This window comes from Gossypium arboreum, unplaced genomic scaffold, assembly GCF_025698485.1.
Source record: "Gossypium arboreum isolate Shixiya-1 unplaced genomic scaffold, ASM2569848v2 Contig00162, whole genome shotgun sequence".
In the NCBI taxonomy this organism is placed as follows: Eukaryota; Viridiplantae; Streptophyta; class Magnoliopsida; order Malvales; family Malvaceae; genus Gossypium; species Gossypium arboreum.
In genome coordinates this window covers 128471-141426 of record NW_026440296.1, presented here as the reverse complement: position 1 = coordinate 141426, position 12956 = coordinate 128471, and the positions used below count along the sequence as shown (strand labels likewise).

General features: G+C 34.0%; 1 protein-coding gene across 1 annotated transcript; it reads right to left on the bottom strand.

Annotated features, from left to right (window-relative positions):
• Nucleotides 1-5987: 5987 nt before the first annotated feature.
• LOC108487701 (wall-associated receptor kinase 2-like) lies at nt 5988-9337 on the bottom strand. The gene is made up of 3 exons (XM_053024809.1): nt 8289-9337; nt 7894-8199; nt 5988-7204 (listed from the first exon to the last, which is right to left on the bottom strand). Exons 1-3 carry the CDS (start codon nt 9142-9144, stop codon nt 5988-5990), a joined length of 2379 nt encoding a protein of 792 aa, XP_052880769.1. The 5' UTR covers nt 9145-9337.
• Between the last annotated feature and the right edge of the window lie 3619 nt (nt 9338-12956).

Sequence of the window (12956 nt, the reverse complement as noted above, 5' to 3'; positions counted from 1 at the left end):
CATATTCTCTTTTAATTCTTCGATTCTATTCTGACTAGCTTTCAACTTGATTGCAGAGTTACGCGAGCGATACTGATACAATGACCTTTCAAACTCTGATACCTGGATCTTTAACCCTTCTTTCTCATCCTGGCTTTCTACCAAACTTCTTTTCAGAGCACATTCTCGAGCTTGAGCACCGCGAAATTTTTCCTCCCACTGGTTGGCTTTGCTTTGTTCTTCTTTAACTTCATGTCGCCATTGTTCGGATGTTTTTCCTAACCCAGCAATTCTCATTGATCTGCGCAGCTTCTTATAGTCCGTTTTCAAACTGTCTAAGTCCTCTTCAGCCTTGTTTTTCCCTTTTTTTGAGTTTTTCAGCTTCTAGTTTCTGGACATCGACATCTAACCCTAACTGCATCTTTTCTTCTTCCAACTGCTCGATCTCTTTTTCTTGCTCCAGACCCTTCCTCTCGAAATCTTGCCTGATGATTTCTAGCTCAGATGGGATTACTTTCAAGTGCTCTTCTATCGACTGAGGATTCCCTTGATCTGATGTAGGGATGTTGTCGTTAATCCTCTGATTCCAACATCGGTCGTACTCTGGAGTAGTCATGGGATTGGCAGTAAACTTCTTCATTCTACGAGTCTGGTTCCAGGCATTTGATATCTCGTGAACTTTCTTTTTGTAATTATTCCCTGTGAACACGAACTCGCACTGGGCTAACCTGTATGTTGGTGGTGTAAACCGTGCGGATCTGTATTGTCGCAATGCAAGCGAGGAGCATACCCGACGGCCCCCCATACTCCTAATAAGGGAACCCAATCGAAGTCTCCGCATCGGTATAATATTTCATCAGGAACCATCCACGGGGCTCTCCATTCAACATCTTCTTCTTACAGATTTTGGAGAACCGTCATCTAATTTTCTTCTGTCACATCATCTCACCTCGGTGTAGCCACTAACTCTTTCAGCGGAGAGTAATTTTCAGAGAAGATACGATACGAGACCTTTTCCACTTTCCAGAAATGGTTGTGGAACCAGGATAGCAAGAGCTGTGCACATCCAATAAATCTCCCTTCACCTGCTCTTCTACAAGCATTTAATGATCTGAAAGTTTCAGCCAAGATTGTGGGTACAGGTGTGGTTCCTTTACCAAGCCTGTCAAAAAGGTCAGCAACAGCCTTGTCTACATGCCCCAAAGCTTTGGGGAAGATGACCAGTCCATAAATGCTCAAGGCGAAGACATCTACCCTTTTCTTCACGTCGGGGTGCGCTAAGACTAGATCCCTCAGGTTCCTCCAAGGAATGCATTTACAATCTCCTTTTTGTTTGATCTAGGTTGTCACCCATTGTTCGCTCATCCCTGTGATGTTCATCAGCTTTTTCGAAAATGCTAGGACATTAGCAAGTCTGGCATAAATTCTATCAACCTGAATCTTTGGGCAATGGAGCAAGGTCGTGTAATCTTCTATAGTCGGTACCAAATCTACTTTCCCGAAAGTGAAGCAACTGTAAGCAGAATTCTAATATTGGGCAAGGGCTCGAAACAGTGTTCATCTACCTTGACATCGAGCAGATAAGGTAAATCACCGTAATGACAATAGAATAGCTGTTTGACCTCATCATCCCACTGACCCCAAATTTCTTTCATCTCTTGGGGATTATTCTGAGTTACGCTGATCCGAGTAAAATTCCATAACTCTGACACGTACCCCTCGGTAAGACTGTCACCTTTCTCTTATTGTGTTGTCTCAGCCCATATCCGGACAGCCGCGTTGTCTTCTACTTTATCAAAAAACCCCTTTTCCATGATAAGCTATCTATTTAGGAACCGAATGCGAATCAACACCTTTTACAATGAAAATGCCATGCAAATACAATCAAAGTAAAACAAAGCAAGTCAGTAATTTATACGCAGTTCAAAGCAAACAAAGAATAATAAATATAGCACTTGCTCAGGTGACCACTAGGGTTTCGGAGTGGCTCTACCTAGGGCGGGTTCTTAAGGCTCGCTACATGGGGTTTAGTTCTAGAGTAAGGGTACCTGAACCAGCAGATTCCTCGATCCTCACCCATTAGAGGCTCATCTGAGACCGAGTTCATTCGAGGGAATACATTTCCCTATGGCTGCACGGAGATGAAAATCTCACGAAGACATAGGTACGGATGTATCTCGAAAGCGATCCACTATCCTGCACGGAGGTGAAAACCTCGCGAAGGAGTAGTTTCTCACTCCCACTTAAAGGGGTGTGACCACAGCGGTCATGCAATGCAATATGCAAAACTATTTAAAGACTCGAACCAATACAGCAGGTATTGTACCACAAAAATAGCTGATGAAATGCAATGAAAGGATCGTATTTCAAAACCAAATTTTCAATTTTTGATAAAAAGACAAGAGTTAATCAACTTGTGGCTTGACTCTCTCATTCGTGTCCCCAGCGGAGTCGCCAAGCTGTCGTAACCATTTTTTGAAAAAAAAGGGAATCGACTTGGATTTTGAAAATAAACACAAAAAACGGGAGTCGCCACCGATCCTTTTTGACTAGGTGTGATCGGGTCACCTCATTAAAGTGGTTGTTTTTAATAAATAACTTGATTTATTTAAACAACAATTTTGGTCTACGCAAATCAAGAAAATAGGTTCGGGAGTCGGTTACGCACGAGGAAGGATTAGCACCCTCGATGCACCCAAAACTAGTACCTAGTTGATTAATTAGTGTCTTAGTGTCGAAGATTGAAAACTTGAAAGAATTTAAGATACGATCCTTTTTTCTAAAGTGAACATTGAAATGTCAAAGACATTCTCGTCTCAAGGCAACGACATGTTATATCCAGTGAGTTAGGATACGGCATCTCGAACTTTTGAGAATGAGCTTGCCTTGTATTTAAAATAAATATATTTTGACCTCTTTTAAAAGGATATTCGGTTAGTTAAGGTGAACGAGGAAGATCGAGACCCAGTAAGTTAGGGCACGTTTCCTCAAATTCCCGAACACCGAACATTGCCTTTACTTGTAAAAGATCTTGTTTCGAAGTTTCAAAGTGTCATACCCGGTAAGTTAGGGCACCACGCTTCGTATCTCCGAAAATAAGCATTTTTAAGACTTGTATCGTGATTTAAAAAGAATATTCCATTATTTAGGTTAAATGAGAAAAGTCGAAACCCAGTAAGTTAGGGTACGATTATCTCAAATTACCTAATAACGGATTTTGCTTTTATGAAGGAATTGTTTTAATATATTGAGCAAAAAGTAACGCGATTTATAGTAAAATGTAAAAGCGAAATATAGCATTGACATGTATAAGAATATAATAATAGTGCGACGGTGTCAAAACAATAACATGAGCAATCGTAAAAGGTGAAGTAATATCAAGGCTAATAGTATGCAAATATAAACAAATGTTAAACATAGCAAAAATAAAAATGGCGATGATAACGAAAACGAAAACGAAAATAATAATAATGTAAATAACAATAGTGCTTGACGATAATAATGTATAGTATTCAAACATGATAGTAATAATGTGAATATGAAGTAGTAGGGAGCATATGTATGTAAAACATATAATACCAGATTACAAATATATACGATATTTATTAAAATAGAAATAATAATAAAAGGACTAATAATAATGATATATAAATATATAAATATATGTATTAAAACTTATACGTAATAATAGAAATAAAATGTGTATGTAGTATTAAAATATATAGAAATGCGATATTAATGAGACATATATATATATAAAATACGTGTAATATATTAAAAGTATAGACGGGTATACATAAAATATATATATGTATGTAAAATGTACGTAATATAATATTAAGATATGTGCGTAATAGGGAATATAATGTATATATATTTAATGAAAACATATGTGACATACAAATACCTAAAAACAATAATATTAAGCTATTAATAATGCTATATAACATATATATATACATATTCATATATAATGAAAATACATGATACTATGTGATAATAATAGAAATACAAAAGAAAAAGCAATAAAAGTATTAAATTAAAGTAATAATATATATATATATATAAAACTACATATATAAATGTGTATATGTACATATAAAATGTACTAATATATAATGATAATAGTGATAATAATAATAATGTTAAAATGCAAAAGTAAATATAATATGATAGTAATGTTAAAATAAAGTAATTAAAATAATACTATACATATAGAAAATGTATATACGTACATATGCAGAAGATATATATTAATAGTAATAATAATAACCATATAAGCGATAATAATAACGATAATAATATTTAAAATATACATAAAGATAATAAAAGGTATGTATATATATAATAATAACAATAGTATAGCAAAATAATAATAATATGTTAATGAATATGATAATAATAATAAGAATAATGAGTTAAAATAATGCTAAAAATAAAAAATAGAATAAAAATAATATAAAAATCAGATTAAATCTCAAAGAATGGACCAAATTCGAAACTAAAACAGAATTTTGGGGCCAATTCGAAAGGAAATATAAAAAGGGGCACCTATTTGAATACGCGAATAACATACGGGGGCCAAAAGGGCAATTTACCTGAACCCTTAAAACGACGTCGCTGAGGGAGGATTAAATCACAAAACGTGATGAAATTTGAGGCCAATTTGAAAGAAATAAGAAGCTAATTGCAAAACATGTGAAAAGCGAAAGGACCGCGCGCGCAATTAGACCATCATACGAAAATGCGTGGATCCTGAGGCGGGTCAGAGCCGGTCTCGGGTCGGGGTAGCTAAACGGCGCCGTTTCTGGATTTAAAAGGGCCGAGCAAAACGGTGCGTTTTGCCGGCCTATATAAACTAATTATTTTTTTTTATTTCATTTCCTTTCTCCTCTTCTAAAAAAAACTTCTAATCCTCTCTTCTCTCTCTGCAGGTACTAGAATTCGGCGAGGAGTGGGCCGGTCGCCGTCGTGTCATCCGCCGTGCCGACTGTCGCTCTGGCCACCGTACACGGTGGCCGAAAATCGCCCGTAGGTAGATTTTTCTCTTTTTTTATATTTTTTATTTATTTTATATATGTGTTGTTTTATTAAAAATGGGGATAATATATGTAAATAAATTCGAAAAGAAAAAGAAATAGACCTTAGACTTGCTGTTTTCAGTTCTCCGGTCTCTGATATGGGGCTATTCCCTGCTTTTGATGTTGCTAAAGTCTCTGTTTTTACTTGAAATCGAATGTTGTTCGCTTTTTATTTTTAAAAGAATGCCGACCCATACAATGGTTTTTTGATTTGGCCTTTTATAGGCATTTTTTCTACAACTTGCTTCTTGCTTTCTGTCTTGTCTCGTTAGTGCATTGCAGGTGCTTGTAGTGGTGGACTTGATGGGGCGGTGCTACAGCAAAGATGGTGGATGGGATGGGGAGCATGTGCTGAACGGCTAGGGTTTTAGGTTTCCCTTTATTTTTCTTTAATGTATTGGGCTAGGTTATTTGGGTTTTACGCTTATTGGGTTCAGTGGGCATTTAGTGGGCTTGGGTTTTGGGCCCAAAATTGGGCTTGTACATACTCAATATTTTTTTTTTTTATCAATGTAACTAGAATGGGGTTGGTGGTTTTTTTTCTTTGGGGTAGTAGCCCTCACTTGTCTCTTTATACCCGCCAATGCCTCTAACCACTATATAGAATCATGACAATAAGTTCTCATTTAACCAATTGAGTATTTTCTTTCCATGTATTATAGTGAAAGTTTTATTATCCTAAATAAACTCTCAAATGAAAATTTACTTTACATTTGTTCTAGATCTACTCAATATGTTTTTTTTTATCATCAATGTGAATAACTAGAATGGGAAAAGAAACTAAACAAATGTTCATGATCATTAAAGGTGGTATGGGAAACAGTGGCAGCTATTAATAAGGATGGCTTTTCTTGAACCTTCAATTTCATGAGGAAATTAAAGTCAAGCCATTACCAGGAACAGAGTAGAAACTCGGAGATCATGTAATCATGTGGATTCTAACATAAGTGGAAGACCACCTGATTCTGATTCTGATGTAGATGTTATGCTGCAATTCGTGCTATGCTCCGTTGAGAACGAGTTGAAATCCCATCGCTCAGCCGATTTTCTTACAACGACCTCAGCTTGTTTAGGATGGTCAATGGGGATGCAATCACCTTGTCGAGTTCTAAATCTCTCGAGTTCCATGGCCACTTCTTTCATTGTTGGTCTATATCTCCCATCTAAGTTCAAGCATCTTTTCGCAAGTTCAGCAACTGCTACTACTTCATCCTTTTGACCATCCTTCCCAATTTCAACATCGACAATATCCAACCAATGGTTTTCTTCCATCGACGACATAAAATACGAGACTAAGCCCCTTTTTTCTTGCGATCCGAACGTCAAGATTGCCTCTTTACCCGTTAAAAGCTCGACAATAACCACTCTAAAACTATAAACATCACTCTTTTCAGTAAAATGACTTGACTGGAAGTATTCAGGATCTAGATACCCAAAAGTCCCAAGCACTTTAGTTGTCAAATGAGTTTGATCGATGCCGACTGATCTCGATGTTCCGAAGTCTGATACTTTTGCCCGAAACTTTTCATCTAGTAGTATGTTACTAGACTTAATATCTCGGTGATAAATGGGGATGGATGCAGATGAGTGCAAGTAAGAAATGGCATTCGCAACTTCTGCTGCAATGCGTAATCGTATATCCCACGACCTCGGGTACTCTTCATTTTGGTCATGGATGAGATGAGAAAGGGTTCCATTAGGGATGAACTCATAAACAAGGAGGGGCACTTCGGTCTCCAAGCAACAACCTAATAGCTTGACAATATTTCTATGATCAATTTGAGAAAGAATAAAGATCTCATTGATAAACTGTTCAAGATACCCTTCGTTTACAGTCTTGGGCTTCTTTACTGCAACAATTCTCCCATCAAACAACATTCCTTTATAAACCATGCCTTGGCCACCACAACACAATATTCTGTTCTCATTATATTTATCAGTAGCTATTTCCAACTCTTTAGAACTGAAGAGTTTAGCCTTATCTAGACCACCTTCATTTGAAGACATCTTTCTCTGAAACAATAATCCACCATTTCTTTCAAAGAGTTTTTGTTTGAGTTTAATGTACTTTCTTCTCTGCAGTATCTTATAAAGCCACCATACCCCGACAATTAGAAATAAGATCCCTAAACTTAACCCAACATCTGCATGAGATCCAAATAAATGTGTAACTTAAATCATCAGCTCCTAAAATCGTTAATGTTACCATTTAAGCTACGATTTGAAATAAAAATTAGTTGGACATGTCTCTTGTTATATGATGTGTATCTTATAAAAAAATGTTTTTTTAAGACGTTAAATGCTCCATCTGGAAACTTGTGTTTGAAATTTTGGTTTTCAATTTCAATTATCATGTAAATGATAAGAAAAATTGTGTACAAATTAGTTGAGATTCGATCTATTTTATATTAGAAAATATATAAATATGAATTTGTTAAATCTAAAAATATTTAAAAGATTTCAAATTCATTACTAAATAAATTTCTAATAAATTCACGAATTTGAGAATATTACATTTCTAAATAGTTTACTACTTAATTTACACTATTTTTAAAATTTAAACCTAAATCTTAAAATCCTACTATATAAAGTCTACTAGGAGTCTTTATACTCCTATGTAAAGTTTATTTTAGTCCGTCTATTAAAAATCACTCTATATTAGTCCTTATACATTAAAGCTTAATTTGATTTATAATACTGTTATAATTTACTATTAAATCATTAATAATTTAGATAAAATATATTATACTCACTTAATTTACTCATGACTCCACTTGAGTCATAAAATATTCAATCATCTAAAAAAATTATTCTATGTATTTTTAATTATGTTGTGGCTGAACAAAACTCGCACCGAATAGTATAATAAATATTAAACCTGGATTGAAAAAGAAAACACCTTCCTGTCTAAAATATAAAGAAAGTAATGAGCATTTAATTGAAATGTGCGAACCTAGTGCAACAGCAACAATGCGAAACCTCTTACTGTTCCGCGGCTTGAATGTACGATGGCAACCTGTTCCATTTTTCCGGCCATCACCCTTGAACCCATGAGGGCATGAACAATTGTAGCTTCCAGGTGTATTATGACACGTTCCAAATTTATTGCACGGCTTCAGTGTCTCACATTCATCAATATCTACAGTTTTAAACATTTTAAACAAAAAAGTACTGTTAGCTAATTTCTTCAAAATGAATCTGCAACGGAGGAGAACTTGAAATCTTTACCTTGGCAGCCGTTGGAGAGATAAGGGTTACCCTGAAAACCATCATTACACTTGCACAAATATCCAGGGCCACTTTCTGGATTTATACAAGCACTATTTTGCTTGCAAGCATAATCTTTTGGGTCCATTTTAGCTTGTTTACAATTTTGATTCCCGATTGTCCAATCAAGAATAAGTGGGTATTTCCTTTTGCTGAAATTTGTGTTGGAAAGATCTGATGGAGAGAAGGTGTAGGTTCCATTTTCCACAAGAAATCCATAGCTGCAAGGATTGAACGTCAACACTGTGGAATGGTTCCGAGAGCTATGAAAACGAAAGTAATAAGCCCCCAGTCCTTTAGGGATAGCCGTCTGGCAGCAGCCAATGCCGGAGCAAGACCCATTTATCACATCGCCCTCGTCACCACAAAATGTTAAACATCCGGTTGAAAAGTTCTTTTCTTTAAAATTTCTGTGTGAAGAGTCAGCTGCGGATAAACCATCGATGTAGGCGATAGTGTCACAACCAATGGCAGTGAACTTGTTTCTGGTATGAGATACGGGGAATATTTTAATTAAGAATCCGATATTGGGATCTGAAGTGCGCCCTGATGAATTATAACAGTTATAACCTATGGAGCTGTCATACCGAATGCGCAAAGAACCATCATCCAGGGAGATGTTGAGAACTTCTAAAACACTGTCGCTTAAGAATGCTTTTGGGGGGTTAAAAGAGGTGTCACAATTAATGAAGAAGTCGCTGCTGATGTAGCAACCATTGCGTGTACCAAAAGGGTATGGGATGCTTATGTTTCCGCAGTGGCTTTGACACCCAGGTTTTGGTTGAGCTGCTACTGAAGTTGCCATTATTGTTACCATAACTGCAAACACAGCAAGCTCCTCAAAAGACCACCAAACCCCATCACCCCTCTTGTTTTTTCCCCACTCTCCTGGTTATGTAAATCTAGAATATCTAATAAGAATAGAATGAATGTTTGAAGACTCAATTCCGTTTTAATAGACAATAGTTGTAGAACACTATAGCCGGCACATGATTCATTATTCCCGTCTTCATTTCTTCTTGTTCCTTTAAAAACTTCTCTTTTTTTTTTTAAAAATAAAAACTTTTTTTCCATTATTCATAAAAAGAAAAGGCTTAAATGAACCTTCTTGCAAATTAAATTTATGTTCCCATAGATGAACACTGCTTGAATAATTGCTTCTTTTTTCTTTTTCTTTTCTTTTAAAAAAAGCTACAACTTACCTTTAATAACTTGTTTTCATATCCCCAGGACTGTACATGTGTTGTTACCTCAAGTCTTTAGGAGCGAATGGAAGGTCATCTATTGAGAAGGGATACTCTAATTATTTTTTTCTATTTTTATTATGGATTTAAAAGATATATTTCTTCTATAAGTAATTTAATAAAAATTAAATTAAATTAGAGAGGAAACTTTATATAGTTGTGTGTATAATGAATTATTGGAAATGATTGCTGAGAAAATAAAAAGAATACAAATTTCATTATTATTATTATTATTTTATGTTGTAGAACACTAAAGCCGGCACATGATTGCCGTCTTCATTCCTTCCTTTTTCCTTTAAATTTTCTTTTATTTTAATAACTTTTCTTCATTATTCATATAACATAAGGCTGAAATGAAGGGCCAAATTTGATGGAAGGTGAATTTTAAAGAAAAATTAGGAAAATGGGTCCATTTGGTGATATTTAAGGAAAAGATTGGTTTAGAGAGAAAAGATAAATATGCATCTTGTTGTGCTTTTTAACTTTTTTAACATATTAGTTCTTTTGATCAGATTAAGGGTGAGTGTTCGGTCGAATCAAATGAAAAAATTTTGAGTTAATCAAGTTGAAGAATTATATTCTATCATCTCAACTCGATTTAAAATTTTTTCGAATTGAGTTGAGTGAGATGGAATTCAATCGAATCGAATCGAATATATATTTTTGAGTTAAATTAAAAAATAACTTTATTTTTTCTTATGTAATCATTTTTAAAAATATTTTTCTTTAAAATATTTAGTTCATTTGAATTTCAAACTTTTTTTTATTTTTTCGAGTCGAATCGAATTTTGATCACCCTTAAGTCAGATAGTTAAATGTTAATGGTTTTGTCCTTTAATTCTAAGTTCAATTCCTCTCCTACTCACATTTGTATTTTTTATTTCATATTATTTCAAGCTTTTTTAAATTTTTTTTAATACATTAGTTCGTTTGTTTAAATGGTCAAATAATAGTAATTTAATCCTTGAGTTTTAGGTTCAATTCCTCTTTCATTCACAATTGTATTTTTTTATTTAATGTTGTTTCAAGCTTTTTTATTTTTAATTAATGTTTTAATTGATAAATATATTATTTTCAAGTTTTTATTTTTAATTCACTAATAACTCTTTTATTTATAAAATCAAACAATTATTGCAAATATCATTATTTTTAGTAAATATAATTTATATATGTGTAATATTTATTTTTCAATCTATATCATGAATGTAGTAAATTTTAGTATTATATATATTTTTATATGTGTATTTAAATATTTCACATATAAATATAATAAAAGTGAAATAATTATTTCATTTTATAATATCGAAATCATCATACCCACAATATAAGTGGAAAAAATAAACATTTGACATATAAATATTATATATAAATAAAAAATATAAAAAATTTAATTGATTTTTATATTATATATAAAGGAGTTATTAATTTTAAATATATTTAACTTGATATATATAAATGTTTTTTATATAATATAATTACATATTTATTATTTAATTTTATAAATACAAGAGTTATTAATTAAAAATAAAAATTTAATAATATATTTATTAACTAAAACATTAATTAAAAAAGGTTGAAACAACTTGAATTAAAAAAACCAAATATACTTAGAAAAGTAATTTTACTTCATACTCAAATATGAAATCATTATTATTTAATCATTTAATCAAATAAGCTAATATGCAAAATATATTAATTAAAATTAATAAAATAATAAAACTTGAAAGAACATGAAATAAAAAATGCAAATGTAAGTAAGAGAGACATCAAAACTCGAGATTTAAGAACAAAACCAATAATATTTAATCATCTAACTAAAAATAATAATAAAACTCATCCTATAAGACATGTTTCCGGGATATCTTTTCGTCTTCTCTCTAAAAACGTCCATCTACATAAGTGTCACATCCATTTTCTTAATTTTTTAAAATTGACATAATTCTCTAATTTAGCTTAAATGAACCTTCCCGCTAATTAAATTTACGTTCCGCTAGATCAACACTGCTTAAATAATTTCTTTTTATTTTCTTTCATATCCCCAGGACTGTTCATGTTGTCGAAACTGTAGCACCCCAAACCCGGCCCAGAAGTTATAGCTGGATCCGGCATGCCACATCAAAAACGTTAAAAAAATTTTCCATTCTAAGTCCAGAAAATCGTACTTGATGTTCAAAAGATTAATTCATTAAGGGTTAAAGTGAATGGAAGTCATGCACCGGTAGGAAACCGGAAAAGAGGTGGTGAGTCCATCGGACTACTTAAGTACCAAGCTCCCTTCGGATCCAATCCTAGACATGCATACCGCCATTGCCACACCTTAACGTCATGGATATTTCTAGGAAACCGATTTGATTAAGTCATTTTAGGAAAAGTGATTAATTTTGGAAAATACTTTCATTCGGAAGCTTTGCTTGTTGTTGTGTTATTTTGAAATCAACTGTTGTTTTTGAAAACGCGCCCTAAAGCTATCCAATTTCAACAGTTAAAATAAGTAATACCTATCTTAGTAATACATATTAAAACCATTAAAAATAATTAAGCGGCCTTATTACATTTAAAAGCCCAAAACCTTAAATATAATTAAAAGAATGTCCAGTTCACGAGAAGAAAATCAAACTTTCAGAACGGGTGGCCACTCCGAATTCCCTCACGACTCCAAGCCCACTATGGTTGGGGATTTCTGCGTGGATGAAAATAAAAGGGGTGAGTTTGGGAAACTCGGTGTAAATTAACCCAACCATAGCCTATATCACTCAAACCACGAAATAGAATAAGTTGGCCTTAGCCCGAGCAATTCGAATAAAGCCCATAGGCCCATAATGAGCGAGCGATATTACATGTTTATGCGAAACCCAACCATATCCAACCGTATACACCCCATACCAACCTTACACCGTGTGGGAGACAACTCGACCCACCCAACCGCTACACACCACGTAATTTGTAGCATGGTCGCGAAACAGATAAAATTTGTAGCATGGTTGCCAGAACAGATAATGTGACAGAGTCACCAGATACAGATAATCGTGGCGAGCCACCAGATCTGAATAATCGTGGCGAGCCACCGAACAGATATATGTGGCGAGCCACGGATCGATATTTGTGGCGAGCCACCGAACGCTTCCTCCATAATATAACCCATGTCCCCATGCAACAGATATATAATCAAGGCATATATCATACAGAATCAGATCGTCATGCTTTTCAGTCAAAATTAACCCTAGGGGTATAATGGTAATTTTGCACCTAGGGGTATAACAGTAATTTTCCATACATAGGGGTATTATAGTAATTTAGCTACTTTTAGGGTTTTCATACATATCCTAACTATTTACGTACTATCAGAACACTTACCGCGCATACTTACCGAATTGGGCCTGTTGGC